This window comes from Bos indicus x Bos taurus, chromosome X (genome assembly GCF_003369695.1).
Source record: "Bos indicus x Bos taurus breed Angus x Brahman F1 hybrid chromosome X, Bos_hybrid_MaternalHap_v2.0, whole genome shotgun sequence".
Lineage (NCBI taxonomy): Eukaryota > Metazoa > Chordata > Mammalia > Artiodactyla > Bovidae > Bos > Bos indicus x Bos taurus.
In genome coordinates this window covers 88,843,909-88,864,008 of record NC_040105.1, presented here as the reverse complement: position 1 = coordinate 88,864,008, position 20,100 = coordinate 88,843,909, and the positions used below count along the sequence as shown (strand labels likewise).

At 38.0% G+C, this 20,100-nt stretch overlaps 1 protein-coding gene across 2 annotated transcripts in view; it reads left to right on the top strand.

Annotated features, from left to right (window-relative positions):
* The window catches only part of PIH1D3 (PIH1 domain containing 3), a 47,881-nt gene that overhangs the window by 12,688 nt on the left and 15,093 nt on the right, over window positions 1-20,100 (top strand). For both annotated transcript variants that reach the window (XM_027534045.1, XM_027534044.1), the window contains exons 4-5: window positions 1,388-1,493; window positions 4,238-4,334. In XM_027534045.1, coding sequence (XP_027389846.1) covers window positions 1,388-1,493; window positions 4,238-4,334 — 203 coding nt within the window. The remainder of the gene's footprint in view (window positions 1-1,387; window positions 1,494-4,237; window positions 4,335-20,100) is intronic.

Genomic DNA, 20,100 nt, shown 5'->3' with positions numbered 1-20,100 from the left:
TCACTAGTTATTATTCTACATACTCAAGAGTATATTTGCGTTATTCAAGAGATATTCACTTCATAGAAGACTAGTTCAAATTTGGATGTATTTCTGTGCTGCCTGTATTTCTTATAATGTTATGTCTAATAATCTCGAAATTCTGAGAACAATGAGTCATACATAAAACTTTATATATAAAACTGTAATTATGCTTTACAAAGCCCATGTTAAATAGACACAGATCATTTCAAAAGAACTGGCAGTATTGAAAACCTGACAACCAGGTACATTTCTGAGAATGCTTGAAAGACTCAAAATACTGTTCTGCACCTAATGTGAGTTGCCATTTGCTGCCCCAATAGTTGGAACAAATTCAAGCTAGGATTTTGCATGCTTATTTACTTTTAAACATTCGAATATGACATGTAGAAACCCAGGAATATGCTCAGTTTGACATAAAAGACAAGTAAAAGACATTTTCTTTAGAGCTCACGTCTACATGAGTAAAATACTGGATTAAAAACGATCATTGTCTCAACTGTTTTCAATTTCTTTCACTGATAGAATTTTTAAAGAATTATATCAGGCTTGCATGCAGTTCAGTTGCTCAGTCATGTCTGACTCTTTGCGACCCCAAGGACTGCAGCATGCCAAGCTTCCCTGTCCATCACCAACTCCTGAAGCTTGCTCAAACTCATGTCCATTGAGTTGGTGATGCCATCCAACCATCTCATCCTCTGTCGTCCCCTTCTCCTGCCTTCAATAATATAGCTTAGTACAAGATAAAATATTTCTACCCAAATCATCTTGATTGCATGTTTGATTTGTTCTTTGATGTAAAAATATTTTACATATGATCCTACTTGTTTCTGTAAAACAGTGTAATATTTCTTTGCACATATGTCGTGCAATATATTATCTATAATATATATTTAATATTCAATGTTATTTTATGTACTAAATATTTATATATTATATGTTTTATATGTGTATATACACATATATGTATGTGTACATATATATTTGTAGATATAGAGAGATATGTGTATATACACATATACAGAGAGAGACTAGGAAGATATACACCAGAATGCTATCATTGACTAACATGAGTGGTTGGATTATAGATTATAGATTATTTTATTTTCTTCTTTTTTGCTTATATATCTTTTCCAAATTTTCTACATATATTATTACAACTCTTCAACGTATTGGTTGTGTGTTAATTAAAAACTTTAAGTCAATTGTTACTAATTTAGCTTCCTTTGACCAAAAAACAAGCTAGTGATTACAAATAGAAAATGTTTCACTTCAGTGATCCCAAACTTAATGTGAAGAAGGACAGGGGGAATTTCAAGGAGTAAAAGGGGCAGGAGGTTCAGTGTTATCTCCCCTTTCTTCACAGTCATCCCTCAAACTAGTAGTGAAAATTGTGAAGAAATCTGGAATCCGGAGGAAGTTTCAGAAGGAGCAGAGCATCATGATGTGTGCGATGTTAGAGACACACCAGAGTAAGTCAAATGAAGTCAGGAACATGTTTGGGAGTTTTAGATGTGTCATCTAATACTGTTCTATTTTTGACAAGATTCACAAAGTAATTTCTACCACATAAAAGATAAAACTATGGTGACACACAGAAGGCATGTGTAATTGATTATTTTTTTCCTTCTAGAGCAGAAACAATAAAACATAATACCTTTCTTTCAGTTATTATCTAGCAAAAGATGAAAAATACAGTCACTTCCATTATAAATTTAGTATCATTTAGTTGTATAGTGTGTAACAGTGGATAAAACCAGCCCATTAAATTACAGGCATTCATACAAACTAAATTATTATGCCATGTTTTTGTGTCAAAGACTTGCTTTTAATTACTCAGTGTTCCATAATCTGAGTAAAATGCTATGTTCTCCCACCAATTATCAGCTGTTACCTGGACCTATTTACTACTTATTTTAGTATTGTGTTTAGTATATTTTGCAGGCAGGATTAAAGGCTTGCTTTCTAGCCTTTTCAATAGGAATCATAAATATGAATTTTAGAATTATCATAAAAGCCTTGCATACTAATAAATGAAATCACTCATTCTTTTAAGATTAAAGTATGTTTACATACATAATTGAAATTAACAATTAAATACACTAAGCTTTAAATATATGTATTTTAAAATAAAATCTTGGTTGAATATTTAGAATAGCTTGAAAAACAAAGGCAATACTTATTGAATTACAATGTACATTAAAATTTATTGAAAACTTCTATGGTAAGTGATCTGAGAAATTTTCTAATTCCAACTGTAAAACTGTGTCCAATATTAAAAAAAAAAAAAACTGTGCCTCTATCTTCTACCTCAGTTCTGAAAATAGAAGCAGTGGGAGGCTGCAGATAATTAACTGGAAAAAAAGTAGTCAACTTTCAAATAAACAATGTTTAAAAAAAATAAATCTCATAAAAAGAGAAATCAAAGGGGATTTTAAAACGTTTCTGTCTGCATCTTAAATATCAAGGGAGTGAATCCCAGGTTATGTTTATACAGTGCCCACACATTCCTGTGAAAGTAAGAATTAAATCATTCATTTGTCATATAGTTTAGTGAATGTCAAACAGCCATATGTGGCAAGCTCCAAATCTGAGTAAATTTTTACTTTTCATCCTGATGTTTGATGTTCTGCGAAAGAATATCCCTCAAAATTTTAAATGAACAAGAACTCCAGTAAGGATATGAAGAAAATTGCTTTATAAGATTTTTTAATCTTTATTTTCTATCTTATGCAAATACATTTCAAAATGTCCTAGTTGATAAAGAACAAAATGGATAGAGAATGGGAACAGGCAGGTCACAAAAGAAGAATAACAAGTTACCAAATAAAAATAATAAGGAGCTGAGCTAAGTCACTGACCTTAGGGAGAAATATGAGGGTCTTTATCTGAGAGATATTTGAAGGAAGATTTGGTATTTGATTAGATATGATGAATAAGAGGAAAACATCAAAGATGATGCTGAGATTAGTCGCTTGGGTGACTGGATGAAGAGTGAAGCCATTAACTGCGATTGGGAATGTAGTGAAGTAGAAGTGGTGGGAGTTTGATTTTGGGTGTGTGGATTGTGAGGTGCCGTGGGACCTTCAGGCAAATATACATAGAAGGCAGTTGGAAAATTGCATCTGGAGATGAGGGGAAGGGCAACAGCTAGAGCAAATCCATGTGGGAGTTCAGGGCATGTAGATCAATATCTTTCTGTTTTGTTTTAACCCGGTTTCACCTGTGTAAATACCTGGGAGCTGTTATAGTCTATTAAGAAAAAAGTGTTCCATCTCAAAATGCTGTTTACTCTTAGTCCTGTTCCAACTCAGAGAAATCCCTCTTTCATCCTTGGGTATTCCAGTTCGCAAGTGGTCAGAAGTTCAATGTTGTCCTTTAGTCTTTCTATCCAGAGATTTGTCATTTCTTCATTAGAGTAGGATTAAACAGACAAGATTATTTGTAAATGTTTGCTTATTTCATTCCATCTAAAAAGATAGGGTTCACTTATGGCTGGGGGTTTCTGTAAACCACTGTATCCCTAGGGTCCCAAATTTGGGGCCTAGGAAAGTTTGTGGATTGTCTTGTGTGAGGTAAAATACCAGGAAAATCATTCCTTGAACTAAGGATTCTGTAGATTCTAAACACTGTAGTTGTAGCTGTGTTGTCTACATGATCAGTATTTCTACTGTAGAATTTTTGAGGTGGAAAAGACAATAGAGATCATTTAGTTCAAACTCACCCCTTTCCATAAATTGTACAAATCCAGAAGCTGAGACCACATGAGTTTGGGACTTGACCAAGATCATACAGTTAATGACAGAAAGAGTACTAAGCCTGGATTTTTTCTCACTCTGTGGCTTAAATTTGGCATAAGGTTTCTTTCTATCCATGAAACCCTAGATTATGGGCCCACTATTCTTCTGAGCCATTGTTTTCCAGGAAAGGACCTTCCTTTTTCCTTCTACTTTTACTGTTTGTATAGCTCTGAAACAGTTAACTTTTATTTTTAGACAACTAAGTATATACAACATAAATCCTGCTTTACAGTTTTAGGTGTTTTTGACTAAATTTCTGACTTCTATTTTCTTTATGCCTGAAAAACTGCAAGCACTTTATTTATTTTGTCCTTTTATTTTTTGTAGTACTATGTCCTCATAAGTTTCTAGTTTTCTGCTCTGTGACAGGAAATTGCTCTTTCATTTGAGTCTCTATATCACTGGCTTTTTTTCAGATATGAAATTGTGTACAAACAGCAAGTGGGAACAGAAGATATGTTCCTAGGATTGACCAGAAAGGATGCGTCAACTGCATGTTGCAAAGATCTGGTGGTAAGCCTCTCCCCTCTTCCCCATTTTCCATATGACCATTATAGTTAAATTGACTGTTATGCAAGGCTGTAAGCCCTTTAAAAATAGTGGTTGCTATGTTTGAGGCACTAAGGAAATAATAGAATAGACTATTTGTTTAAAATTGGTAAACATGTACAAAATAAAAAGTTTACACATGTGGATAAGATTTACAAATAAATAGAATCGTATGATGTAACACACTGTTTCTAGCCTAATAGCACCACCCAATCTGGACTGAATTTTCTTTCATCCTAGTTCTGTCCTATCCATACCATCTGATTGGTTATTAATTTCTGATGAGTTGACAGTCAATCAGAATGAAATATTTCCTTCCCTGAATCTGTCTTATCTCTTATATCTGTATCTTTTTTAAAATTTAAATTTATTTATTTTAATTGGGGGCTAATTACTTTACAATATTATATTGGTTTTGCCATACATCAACATGAATCCTCCACAGGTGTACACGTGTTCCCCATCCTGAACCCCTCTCCCACCTCCCTCCCCATACCATCCCTCTGGGTCATCCCAGTGCACCAGCCCCAAGCATCCTGTATCCCGCATCAAACCTGGACTGGCGATTCGTTTCATATATGATATTACACGTGTTTCAATGCCATTCTCCCAAATCATCCCACCCTCGCCCTCTCCCACAGAGTCCAAAAGACTGTTCTATACATCTGTGTCTCTTTTGCTGTCTCACATACACGGTTATTGTTACCATCTTTCTAAATTCCATATATATGCATTAATATACTATATCTTTTAATGACTCAGCTTACATTAGGGAATGTAAAAGGGGATTTTTTTTCCCTTAAATTTTGGATCTGAACTACTGACTTAACACTCTAAAAAGACATCCAAATTGTTTTTTGGCTCCCTTATCTGAATGACGTACAGCATGTTGGAGAGCATCCTTTGCCAAGCAAAGGATGTTTCTTTCTGTGTAACAATGGCGATACCAGTGATATCAGTGAGACTACCTTACTGGATCTAACCAAGACTGTGAAATGCAACTCACTTTGGCAATATACACTAGTAATTATGGTGTTTGGTGCTGGGAGTTTATTTTTTGAGAGTAGAGGCTGTGCATCTGTATTTTCCCATCCCTCTCTTAGAATACTCTATGACATAGAATACTGAGGTGCCCATAGGAGATGCTTAAGATTTTTCCTTAAGCAAATGGTAAATGGATTCTCTTTTGCATAAATTTCAGGTTTTCTCTTATTAACAAAATCTAAGACATTCAATGGATCAAATAAAATAATGAGAATAGCATCTTTAAGGACCTCAGGAGATTTTTCAAGCTCTAATGAGTTAGGTTTCAAGTGATCTTGAAGTAATTAGCTCCCAGGGTTTTACCAGTAATATTCAAATTTCTCTCTCTTAAATGACTGTAAGATTATGTTTTTGATGTTTGATATTGCGAATTACTCTAAACTCTAAAGAAATTTTAGGCCCTAAATAAATAAAACTATTATGAGCCTTTCTATTTCTCCCATGAAAATTGCTCAGTTCAGTTCAGTTCAGTTGCTCAGTCATGTCCGACTCTTTGCGACCCCATGAATTGCAGCACGCCAGGCCTCCCTTTCCATCACCAACTCCCAGAGTTCACTCAAATTCACATCCGTCTAGTCAGTGATGCCATTCGGCCATCTCATCCTCTGTTGTCCCCTACTCCTCCTGCCCCCAATCCCTCCCAGCATCAGAGTCTTTTCCAATGAGTCAGCTCTTCACATCAGGTGGCCAAAGTACTGGAGTTTCAGCTTTAGCATCATTCCTTCCAAAGAACACCCAGGACTGATCTTCTTTAGAATGGACTGGTTGGATCTCCTTGCAGTCCAAGGGACTCTCAAGAGTCTTCTCCAACACCACAGTTCAAAAGCATCAATTCTTCGGTGCTCAGCTTTCTTCACAGTCCAACTCTCACATCCATACATGACCACTGGAAAAACCATAGCCTTGACTAGACGGACCTTTGTTGGCAAAGTAATGTCTCTGCTTTTGAATATGCTATCTAGGTTGGTCATAACTTTTCTTCCAAGGAGTAAGCGTCTTTTAATTTCATGGCTCAGCAATGAAATTAAATCAAATCATTTGCCAAGCAAAGGATGTTTCTTTCTGTGTAACAATGGCGATACCAGTGATATCAGTGAGACTACCTTACTGGATCTAACCAAGAGTGTGAAATGCAACTCACTTTGGCAATATACACTAGTAAATCTGGTGTCCAGTAATTTTGAGCATTACTTTACTAGTGTGTGAGATGAGTGCAATTGTGTGGTAGTTTGAGCATTCTTTGGCATTGCCTTTCTTTGGGATTGGAATGAAAACTGACCTTTTCCAGTCCTGACTAGCATCAATAATAAAGGTATTCTGAGTGAAGAATCTTGGAAAAATTCACACCTCAGAATAATCACACCTCAGAATAGGAGTGTATAGTTTATCTGAAACAGGTATGTACAGAAAAAGACTTGATCTCCCCCTCTAATGATCTTATAATTGATTGGAGAATTATCTGCAAACTATCTGCAGTGATTTTGGAGTCCCCAAAAATAAAGTCTGACACTGTTTCCACTGTTTCCCTATCTATTTCCCATGAAGTGATGGGACTGGATGCCATGATTTTTGTTTTCTGAATGTTGAGCTTTAAGGCAACTTTTTCACCCTCCTCTTTCACTTTCATCAAGAGGCTTTTTAGTTCCTCTTCACTTTCTGCTATAAGGGTGGTGTCATCTGCATATCTGAGGTTATTGATATTTCTCCCAGCAATCTTGATTCCAGCTTGTGCTTCTTCCAGCCCAGCGTTTCTCATGATGTACTCTGCATATAAGTTGAATAAGCAGGGTGACAATATACAGCCTTGACGTACTCCTTTTCCTATTTGGAACCAGTCTGTTGTTCCATGTCCAGTTCTAACTATTGCTTCCGGACCTGCATACAGGTTTCTCAAGAGGCAGGTCAGGTGGTCTGGTATTCCCATCTCTTTCAGAATTTTCCACAGTTTATTGTCATCCACACAGTCAAAGGCTTTGGCATAGTCAATAAAGCAGAAGTAGATGTTTTTCTGGAACTCTCTTGCTTTTTTGATGATCTAACAGATGTTGGTAATTTGATCTCTGGTTCCTCTGCCTTTTCTAAAACCAGCTTGAGCATCTGGAAGTTCATGGTTCACGTATTGCTGAAGCCTGGCTTGGAGAATTTTGAGCATTACTTTACTAGCGTGTGAGATGAGTGCAATTGTGCGATAGTTTGAGCATTCTTTGGCATTGCCTTTCTTTGGGATTGAAATGAAAACTGACCTTTTCCAGTCCTGACTAGCATCAATAATAAAGGTATTCTGAGTGAAGAATCTTGGAAACTAAATCACACCTCAGAATAGGAGTGTATAGTTTATCTGAAACAGGTATGTACAGAAAAAGACTTGATCTCCCCCTCTAATGATCTTATAATTGATTGGAGAAATAAAACTAGCATAAATTAACTCATTTTATTACTAACAATTATGCTCTGTGTTGACAATTGTAATTTTACCAGGAGTTCAGAAGGTTTGGACAAGACATGAATACCTTTGAATGCCAGCAACAAATGAAATATTTGTTCATGCTATGGCACTACACCACATGTATAGCATTCTTTTTATTCATACATTCAATCTTTAAATAGTTATTGAATACTACTGCTTATTAGGCACTGTCCTTAAGTATTAGGAATGCAAAGACAAATAATAAACAGTCAATTACCATCAAGGAATTTACAGTTAAGGGAATGGAAACCTAATAAATCATTGTAGTTCAGTGTGGTAAGTACATATTTAGAGGCAATACCAGGTATTTGGTGACAAAGTAGAAAGGGATCAATGTTGGGTGGATAGGATTTCTCCAATGGACAACATTCCAAGAAGAGCATTCCAAGCAGAAGAAAGAGCACATGGTAAGGTATCCAGGCATGAAATAGCATGGCCTATTTGGGTAAGCATTGAGTGTAAGCAAGAATAAAGAATAATTGTGGACAATGGTGTACTGGTAAGCTGTCTCTCAAAAAAGAAAAAAAAAAAAAAACAATCTTTTGCTTGAATTTTATGATGACATCCACTGTCATTACTTAACCCCACTGGGAAGGCTCTGACTGCAGAGGTTGATGACCTCATCTCAAACATTTCTTGCACAAATTTTAAGCTTAGTATTTCTGTTAATAATATGGCATTTCCTCAACTCTACGACATCATCAAATTGTAGATATGCCATTTGTTTAGCAACAAAGGAAAAATACGTATACTACCACATTAAATATGAACATTGATTGTGTGATTCATCCCAATAAGAGAAACATAAAAATGTGAGGAAAATAGCACCTTAGAATTAGCTAAATATGATGTTTGGGGCCTGGATCTGATTTCTATGTAACAATCTGACACAGAGACTTTAAGAAGAAGCCATCTGCTAAAGCTGAGGAAGGTACTGGGTTGTCCAAAAAGTTCGTTCGTGTTTTCCATCACATCTTGCAGGCAAACCTGAATGAACTTTTTGGCCAACCCAATAATAGGACCATAAACAATCTATTTAAATACAAGGACTGATTTGGGGTTTAAAAATGTATAAGAGCCACCTTTCCTTTACCCTCTCCAGACTCCTTATAAGAAAGCAAGATTTATGAGTCCTAAATCAAAGAGTGAGTCCTAAACAAAAATCAGAGTTAGGAATATGCATGTTTTCAGCAAACCTTCCACCCTTTCCTTCTAACCCCAACCAGAGAGTTCCATTATCCAAATTATGCCTGCTGCTCCAATTCTGAGTTTGTAGCTACCAAGCTTCCCTTGCCTTAATCTATATTTAGGCATCTTATTTTTAAATAAAATTGTGTATATTTAAAGCATATAATATGTTAATTTTATATATATAGACATAGTGAAATGATTCCTACAGTCAAGCTAATTAACATACCATCTCCTTGCCTACCATTTATGTGTGTGTGTGTGTGTGGGCAGAGCACCTTAAGTCTACTCTCTTAGCAATTTCCCAGTATTCAGTACAGCATTATCAACTATTATCATGCTGTACATTAATTTTAGAGCTAGAACTAGGCCAGTGGTTTGCATGTTTGTTTTGTTTTGGGTTGCCAGCCCTTTTCTTCAAGCAAAATTCTATGAGAAAGCCAAACATATAAAACAAATACTGCTGCCTTAGTTAAACGGGTACTATCATCCATGACACAGCTCCTAGGAGAAAAATTGGGGCTCTTTGGAACACAGTTTGAAAGATGTTGATTTAGGATTTCCTCCTTATATTACAGTTGAGAAAATAAGGTCAAGCTTACAAGGTCTCTTATACTAACATAAGAGAGTCTAGAGGGCCTTTTCTCCTAGATGGCATGCATGTTTTTCTTTAATCCTCGTGAGTAGAATCCTTCTATTTTATTTTATCTTAAATCATATTTTATCTTTTATCTTCTATACTCTCCATTCCTCCCCACAAGACTTCTACTATAATGGATTTGATACCTATCTTTGAATACATATTTATCATTGTTTTCTGTAATTTTTAAAATTCAACACATACTTATTGAGCATTTACTGTAGGCCAGATACTTGACATGCAGTGTTAAACAAAATAAATATAAGGTTCTCCTTCTCTCCAGGTGATTACTGTTAAGAGATCAAACAGTCCATAAGCAGCACAGATTTTCATAGATCCATCCAATAAGGAAATAAGCCCCAAAGGATGTAGTTTATGATTTACACAAATGGCATAAGCAGAATCACCATGGTGTCAGATCCCCATGTCCCTTTGCCCCACAGGACAACAGTGAACTACAGGAGCCAGATGACAGGTAACATGAGTAGTGAGACACTCTTGCTGAAGAACCAACTCTAGACTGCAGCTAAGCGGTTTTGTAGCTTGCATCTATACCCAGGGCAAGGGAGGTGGAAAGTCCTTTGCTTTGTTGGAACCTCATGACAGCCTCCTGCAAGATAGGGAGCTTCCCACAAAGTGGAAAGACAGATAAGAAACAGCCTTGAGACAGCTCCTCACAAGACCACCTGTCTTCTCAAGCTCCAAGATAATTACAGGATGTTCTGCCAAGACCTCGGGCAGACTGCAGCTGAGCCTTGCCTACATGGCCTATGTGAATAGTGCAAGATTGCCAGAGTGCCATGGTGAAGCCATTTCCCTACATTTGCAGTCCATAAATAAAAGTTTTTATCCTGATTATATTTTCACTTAACATGATATAATAACAACAAACAATTGATACAATGCTTACTATGTGCCAGGCATTTCCCTAAGAACTTTGCACATAGTAACTCATTAATCTTCACATCAAAACTCGACGAAATAAGTGCTATTATTCCTGTTTTATAAATACAGTTCCTGAAGCACAAGGAAGTTAAGTAACTTGCTTAAGGTCATGCATTTAGACTCTGGCAGAACTACAGTTTGAACCTAGGCCCAGTTTGAATTTGATAGAAGTGTATGCAAAGTGATCTGGGTACAAAAAAGAGGAAATTGGGGTAAACTTCACAATACAGGTGGCATCTGATGACATCTGAGGGACATAATGGTTTGCCAGGTTGGAGCTGTCTAAGAAGCGTAAATAGGGTGAACAAAGGTGTAGTGCTGTGGAAGTATAATATACAATGTGTTTTGAGAACTATTTGTAATGGTCTTTGAGCCCCAAGATTCTTTGGCATGGAGTAATAAAACAGAATACCCAGCTTAGAGCTAGTTGTAAAAGTCTTTGGATATCATACCATATGTTACAGACTGAATTGTGTCGCCCTCAGTTTGTATCTTGAAACCCTAACTCCCAACGTGATGGTATTCAGAGATAGAGCCTTTGGCAGGTAACTAGGTTTAGATGAGGTCACATGGGTAGGGCCATCATGATGATATTAGTGCCATTATAAAAGAGACACCAGAGTGCTTTCTCTGCTTGCTTTCTATCCCTGCCATGTGAGCATAATGAAAAGGTAGCCATCTATAAGCCAGAAAGAGAGCTCTCACCAGAAGCCAATCATGCTGGCATGTCTGGCATACTCAGACTTCCAGTCTATAGTACTTTGTTTTGGTAGCCTGAGCAGACTCAGATGCCATGAAATTTGGACTTACTGTGGGGTTTAGAGTTCTTAGACATTTTAAAGTGGGTGAGTTAAATGAGTAGATGTATATTTCAGAACAACTCTATTTTGGCAGATTATGGTGTAGAATTTGGTAGAGATTATGGATGGAGGAGCCTGGTAGGCTACAGTCCATGGGGTCGCGAAGAGTCGGACACGACTGAGCGACTTCACTTTCACTTTTCACTTTTCACTTTCATGCATTGGAGAAGGAAATGGCAACTCACTCCAGTGTTCTTGCCTGGAGAATCCCAGGGACGGGGGAGCCTGGTGGCTGCTGTCTGTGGGGTCGCACAGAGTCGGACACGACTGAAGCGACTTAGCAGTAGTAGCAGCAGCATCATGGTAAAAGATGAGTGTGAGTTTGGGAGACTGGTGATAGGAAAACCAGCTGATAGTTGCACTAGTTCAGGTAAGAGAAATAAGAGCCTGGACTATGGCTGTGGGGACAGAGAGGAAAAAGTGGTTTCAGTAGACATTTTGGAGATACAGTTGACTCTTGAATAATGTGGGGGTTTGGGGTGCCTACACTCCATACAGTCAGAAATCTAATTCTGACTTTATAGTTGGCCCTCTACATCTGTGAATCTGCACCCATGGATTCAACCAACTGCAGATGTGTAGTCCTGTAGTATGTATGTATTTTAAAAAAAAATACACAGATAAGTGGACCCACACAGTTCAAACTCAATGTTGTTCAAGGATCAATTGTAGTATTTTTTGAATTAATTAATTAATTTATGGCTATGCAGGGTCTTTGTTGCCACGTGGGCTTTTTTTTTTTTAATAGTTGTGGTGAGTAGGGGCTATTCTTTGTTGCAGTGTGCAGGCTTCTCACTGAGGTGGCTTGCATGCAGCCCATGCTCTTGAAGCAGAGCATGGGCTCTAAGTGGGCAGGCTTCAGTGGTTGTGGTGTGTGGGCTTCGTTGCTCTGCAGCATGTGGGGTCTTACCAGATAGGGATTGGACTGTGTCTCCTGCATGGGCAGGCGGATTCTTTACCACTGAACCACCAGGGAAGCTCTCAATTGTAGTATTGATAGTATTTAGAAAGTGGTTGAATGTGGTGTGCAAGGGAGAAACAGGAGTCAGATTTCTAGCTTGGGTGGCTGGGTGAATGGTGATGGCATTAATCAAGATATGCGAAGGTAAAGTGGTTTATATCTGGATAGCAGGCTTATGTTTTTTAATTCATATTTGCTCATCTGAATCTTCTATATTTTGTATAACTACTCTGTATTACTTCTAGAATGAGAGTAAACAAAAGGTGGCTTTATTTGTTTTTTAGGGATCGGGTATGGAGTGCAAAAGAAAGAAGACAAGTTCTAGAACAAAAATATTAAGTTTGGGCTATACTGAGTTTGAAATACAAATATGTATGGAATTCAAAGATAGAGACTAGAGATGTTGATTTTCAGATTGCTGTTTATTCTCTGTAGGGGTTAGAATATACTACCACAGACTGCTTGCTGGCTTTGCGTCTGGCTTGGAATGAAGTAGAACTGTTTTTAAGTAGTAAGTGTGTGTGTTTGGAGAGGGGGAAGTATGGAGAGGGATACTAGGAAACTTGCAGAAATGGGACTAATTGAAGACAGAATAGATGATCCCTGGGAAGGCTCAATAATCAAAGTTCAAATAGACATTGTAAATTATCAGTCAATTTCCAGGCTAGGTATTGAAAACTGAGAGACGTTAGGTCAACAAAATGAGGTTGGAATTGTGGCATGGCTTTAGAGATACAGACGATGATGGAGAAGCCAGGAAACTGTCATAGAAGCAAGGTGAGAAGAATGGGAGCCTGCCTATCCCTGACAAACAGGGATGTCTGTGGTACCTGACCTCTTGGGTGTAAGCTGGGGAGTGTGAAAAAGGAATTTTAGGTGTTAAAGATGTGTAAGGAGGCCTCCCCATAGGACTGTTGATGGCAGGAATGAGGATGGGTGCAGTGGAGAGGTAGGTCAGTGGATTTCCATCTTTACCCATGGGTGTTTAACAGCTCACTATCTCTAAAATCCAAAAATGAATGACTAGGTTTCTTGATTTTCTGCCAAATGGCCCATCATTTGTTCTAGGAGCAGGAACAAGCCAGCAGATGGCTTCATACTCTTTTTGAGCTGCAATGGATATATAATATTTTGGTGCTCCTACTATAATGGATTTCTATTGATAAGGGAACATGCTGATGTGACTTTGAAAACAAGACATTAAGCCTGTTTTTATTTTTCATTGTCACCTCCTCACTGGGATATGAGCCTTACTCCATCTCTAAATCTAACTGGGAATGGAGTGAGAGTCAGGGATAGGATGGGAGTCAGTCACCATCTGGCAGACACAATCAGGAGTCACATGTTTATCACATGTATTCATCTCAGAAGGAGCTAGCAATCATTCTGAGCAAAGTGTCTGCACATCCTCTGAGAATTCACTTGTTTTTTGAATGGTATGCTTCTCAAATCCCAATTTCTCTCAAGGTTAAAACAGTCATTTTCATTTACTTCTTATAAATAAATAGATTTGGCTGCTTGATAATGGAATGGATTCTCTTTTCCATTTAAAATTCTGGAGAATGGACACCTTTTTTTCTAGGCTTTCTGATTATGCTAACTTTACTTGATTGGTTATATATCAGACTGTGTGGCAGGGAGAAAGATATTTGAGCTGTAATACAATTCCTCATTATCAGCTCCAGGCAGCACAGTAAACCTTCAATTAAATTTCTAATAGTTCTTTCAGTAATATACATACATTATGGTTAATATCATAATATTTTTCCACAATGATGGTAGGGGGATGAATACCTCCTTAATAGCTAATCTAACTGTGTAGACTTAATATATATCTGATGATGGAAATTATATATATTTAAAGTTTTAAATAATACCAAAATTAGTAGAGTTGAAAATAAAAGTCCCCTATAAGACTTCTCTACTGGTCCAGTAGTTAAGACTCCTCACTCCCACTGCAGGGAATGCAAGTTTGATCCTTGGTTAGGGAAGATCCCATTAGCTATAGTATGTAATAAAAAAAAAGTTCCCTGTAATGAGAAAGGTATAGATAGATAGATTGAGAGAGAGAGAGGGAGGGAGGGAGTTTGAAATGGGCTTAAGGTCATGGATTGAATAAGGGTGAAAGATGTCCTATATATATTACTTGGTAGCAAAATCAGTAATTTTACATTTTGATTATGTCATTTGGAGGAGGTTTCATCAAATATTTTAATTATATGGTCCAGAATTCTTGAACCAGAACTGGAAGAACCTTCTGAATCCATGCAAGTGGATTCACAGATAGACCATAGAAAATATAAATATTTGAGGGATGGATAAAGGAAAGGAACAGAAAAGGATATACAGAGATGGGGAAAACCATAATAGTATCTACAGCTGCAGAGAAGTAAAGCAGGATTAAGAAGTCTGGTGATTTTTGAAAGAGAGCAGCTTCAGAGGCATGATAGGGGTTAACACTGGGTTGCAGAAAGCTGAGAAGTGGAGAAGAAATGAGGAAGAGAAGGCAGTAAATATAGATTATTCTTTGAGACAGTTTACCAGTGAAAGGGAGGAGAGAGAGGAGATGGGTGGTGAAGAGGAGGCCTGATTTAGGGATTTTTGAAAGTACTTTTCAGTTAATGACAGGAATCCATTCACTTACTCATATAATATTTATTGAGTGACTACTATATGTCATTAGACTTAATGAACAAACCATAAAGAAGTAGTCATGGTACAGGCCCTTAGAGGACTTCTAGAATTGGGTAGAGGCTACTCAGGTGGCTCAGTGGTAAAGAATCTGCCTGCCAAGGCAACAGATGCAAGAGACTCAGGTTTGGTCCCTGGGTGGGGAAGATCCCCTGGAGTAGGAAGTGGCAACCCACTCCAGTGTTCTTGCCTGGAAAATTCCATGGACAGAGGAATCTGGCAAGGCTGCAGTCCATGGGGTTGGAAGGAGTTGGACATGACCAGCATGCACACAGAAAAGGCATTTTTGGCTACAGGATGTTATTGACCTTTAGTACTCAGGGGCCAGGAATTCTCTAAATCCTGCAATAAGAGGAACAATCCTAAAAAATGAAGAGTTGTCCTAGATAAAATTAGAAAAAGAGAGGTTGAAGACATGAGACTGACCACTCAGCAATATTCTACCCTGTTGATTACTCCTTCCTTCTTTTTTTGAATACAAAAGTATTTATTTTAATAAACTTTATATTTAAAATAGAATTTTAATCTGTCTACTCACAAAACCTAATTCAAAACATGATACATTTATCTCTCTAGCTGATTTGATGTTACTCTTTTACAAACAGCACTCAATTTCTAATTGTTTTATATTAAGACTCTGTAACTAAATGAAGTCTATTTTGTCAGAAAACATTTCATTTTAATCTTAAAGAGTGCTTTTTTAAAATGAAGGCACCAACAAGAACTACTTTCAGATGGTAGAGAATTTCTTATTTTTTAAAGACTCTGTGGTTGACCACTTTTTCATTAGTTCCCTGTAGCAAGACACTTTCTATTTTACCCTAAACACTTTTTTTCTCTTTAATGACCTCACTCTCCTGGTTTTCCTCCAAAATCTCTGGACATTCCTCATCTCCTTTGCTTCCAGATCACTGGCTCTTCTCCTGCCTGAAGTTCTCTAGGTCTCTGAAAAAGACCTATGTATTATTTCTCTAATATATTTCTATCTAGTCCCATGGTTTTAAATGCTGCTCATCTGTATAGTCTTAATCCCTTCAGTGAGCTTCAGATTCCTATAACAAACCTCTCACTTGACATCTCCCACTTGTTTAATAGGCAGTGCAAACCTAACATGTCCAAAACAGAACTCTTGTCTTCCCCAACCTTATTTCCTATTGATCTTACTCATCTCAAGAGAAGACAACATTCACCCAATTACACAAGCTAAAAATTTAAATCATTTCTTATTTCTCTCTTCTTTATACCTCATGTGCAATTCATCAGCAAGTCTCATTGGCTCTGCTTTCAAAATATATTCTAAATCCATCTAATTGTTATTACCACAACAACTACCATCATCTTTCAAACCACCATCACCTCTCAACTGGACCATTATGATTCTCTTTTGATTCATCTCCCACTCTTGCTCCTTTGGAAACTTCCCACAGTGTCCAGAGAAATTTCAGCATCAGCGTTAGTCCTTCCAATGAATATTCAGGACTGATTTCCTTTAGGATGGATTAGTTGGATCTCCTTGCTGTCCAAGGGACTCTCAAGAGACTTCTCCAGCATCACAGTTCAAAAGCATCAGTTCTTTGGTACTCAGCTTTCTTTATAGTCCAACTCTCACATCCATACATGACTACTGGAAAAACCATATTTTTGACTAGATGGAATTTGTTGGCAAAGTAACATCTATGCTTTTTAATATGCTGTCTAGGTAGGTCATAACTTTTCTTCTAAGGAGCAAGTGTCTTTTAATTTCATTGTTGTATAGAATTAGATAAACGGAGATGAAATCAAAGAGAATCAGAGCCCCAGATATGCCTGCCAGAGGGGCAAGTGAAAGACTACAGGGATAGAAAACCAGATCAATGGAGCAATGCATAGTCAAATAACAGACCTACATAAATGTAGAATCCAGTTTGTAATGAATGCAGCATTTATTACAAATTATGGGGAAAGGTATACTGTTCAACATATGGTTTTAAGACAATAGGTTTAACATATGGGGAAAAATTAAGTTATATATCTATGTCATGCCATAAATAAAAATACTTTCTAGATGGAATACAGATCTGAAATAAAAACAAAAAAATAAAAATAAAAAGTGTATCACATGAATTCTTCACTCAGAACCCCCGGTGGATTCTTATTGCACTTAGGACAAAATCCAAATTTTTTATCTTAATCCTTGAGGTCTTAGATGATCTGCCCCTGCATCCTCTTCAGTTTCATCTAATGCCACATTTTCTTCCTTGTTCATTATGTTCTAGCCACCCTGGCCTTCTTTCTGTTCCTTCAGTATGTCAAGTTATTACCTGGTTCTTTCTGTTCATTCCAGTTGGAAGGCTCTTCCTTCAGTTAAGTTCAGTTGCTCAGTCATGTCCGATCTTTATGACCCCATGGACTGCAGCATACCAGCCCTGCCTGTCCATCACAAACTCCCAGAGTTTACTCAAACTTATGCCATTGAGTCGGAGAAGGCGATGGCACCCGACTCCAGTACCAATCTTGCCTGGAAAATCCCATGGACGGTGGGGCCTGGTGGGCTGCAGTCCATGGGATCGCTAGGAGTCGGACAGGACTGAGCAACTTCGCTTTCACTTTTCACTTTCATGCATTGGAGAAGGAAATGGCAACCCACTCCAGTGTTCTTGCCTGGAGAATCCCAGGGACAGCAGAGCTTGGTGGGCTGCCGTCTATGGGGTCACACAGAGTCGGACACGACTGAAGCGACTTAGCAGCAGCAGCAGCATGCCATTGAGTCCGTGATGCCACTCAGCCATCTCATCCTCTGTCGTCCCTACTCCACCTGCCTTCAATCTTTCCAAGCATCAGGGTCTTTTCAAATGAGTTAGCTCTTCTCATCAGATGGCCAAAGTATTGGAGTTTCAGCTTCAGCATCAGTCCTTCCAATGAATATTCAGGACTGATTTCCTTTAGGATGGACTGATGGATCTCCTTGCAGTCCAAGGGACTCTCAAGAGTCTTCTCCAACACCACAATTCAAAAGCATCGATTCTTCGGTGCTCAGCTATCTTTATAGTCCAACTCTTACATCCATACATGACGACTGGAAAAACCATAGCTTTGACTAGATGGACCTTTGTTGGCAAAGTGATGTATCTGCTTTTTAATATGCTATCTAGGTTGGTCATAACTTTTCTTCCAAGGAGAAATTGTCTTTTAATTTCATGGCTGCAGTCACCATCTGCAGTGATTTTGGAGCCCAAAAAAACAAAGTCTGACACTGTTTCCACTGTTTCCCATCTATTTGCCATGAAGTGATGGGACCAGATGCCATGATCTTCGCTTCTCTTTCTGCCATAAGGGTGGTGTCATCTGCATATCTGAGGTTATTGATATTTCTCCTGGCAATCTTAATTCCAGCTTGTGCTTCATCCAGCCCAGCATTTCTCATGATATACGCTGCATATAAGTTAAATAAGCAGGGTGACAATATACAGCCTTGACGTACTCCTTTCCCAATTTGGAACCAGTCTGTTGGTCCATGTCCAGTTCTAACTGTTATTTCTTGACCTGCATATAGATTTCTCAGGAGGCAGGTCAGGTGGTATGGTATTCCCATCTCTTGAAGAATTTTCCACAGTTGATTGTGATCCACACAGTCAAAGGCTTTGGCATAGTCAATAAAGCAGAAATAGATAATTTTCTGGAACTCTCTTGCTTTTTCGATGATCCAGTAGATGTTGGCAATTTGATCTCTGGTTCCTCTGCCTTTTCTAAAACCAACTTGAACATCAGGAAGTTCATGGATCACATACTGTTGAAGCCTGTCTTGGAGAATTTTGAGCATTACTTTACTAGCATGTGAGATGAGTACAATCGTGTGGTAGTTTGAGCTTTCTTTGGCATTGCCTTTCTTTGGGATTGGAATGAAAACTGACCTTTTCCAGTCCTATGGGCACTGCTGAGTTTTCCCAATTTGCTGGCATATTGAGTGCAGCACTTTCATAGCATCATCTTTTAGGATTTGAAGTAGCTCAACTGGAATTCCATCACCTCCACTAGCTTTGTTCATAGTGATGCTTCCTAAGGCCCACTCAACTTCGCACTCCAGAATGTCTGGCTCTAGGTGAGTGATCATACCATCATGATTATCTGGGTCATGAAGATCTTTTTTGTATAGTTTTTCTGTGTATTCTTGCCACCTCTTCTTAATATCTTCTGCTTCTGTTAGGTCCATACCATTTCTGTCCTTTATTGTGCCCATCTTTGCATGAAATGTTCCCTTGCTATCTCTAATTTTCTTGAAGAGATAGGCTTTCCCATTCTATTGGTTTCCTCTATTTCTTCACACTGATCACTGAGGAAGGTGGTCTTATCTCTCCTTGCTATTCTTTGGAACTCTGCCTTCAAATGGGTACATCTTTCCTTTTCTTCTTTACCTTTAGCTTCTCTTCTTTTCTAAGCTATTTTTAAGGCCTCCTCAAACAACCTTTTTGCCTTTTTGCATTTCTTTTTTTGGGGATGGTCTTGATTACTGCCTCCTGTACAATGTCGTGAACCTCCATCCATAGTTCTTCAGGCACTTTGCCTATCAGATTCAATCCCTTGAATCTATTTCTCAGTTCCACTGTATAATCGTAAGGTCATACCTGAATGGTCTAGTGGTTTTCCCTACTTTATTCAATTTCAGTCTGAATTTGGCAATAAGGAGTTCATGATCTGAGCCATAGTCCACTCCCAGTCTTATTTTTGCTAACTGTATAGAGCTTCTCTATCTTTGGCTATAAAGAACATACTCAGTCTGATTTCGATGTTGACCATCTGGTGATGTCCATGTATAGAGTCGTCTCTTCTGTTGTTGGAAGAGGGTGTTTGCTATGACCAGTGAGTTCTCTTGGCAAAATTCTATCAGCCTTTGCCCTGCTTCATTCTGTACTCCAAGGCCAAATTTGCCTGTTGCTCCAGGTATTTCTTGACTTCCT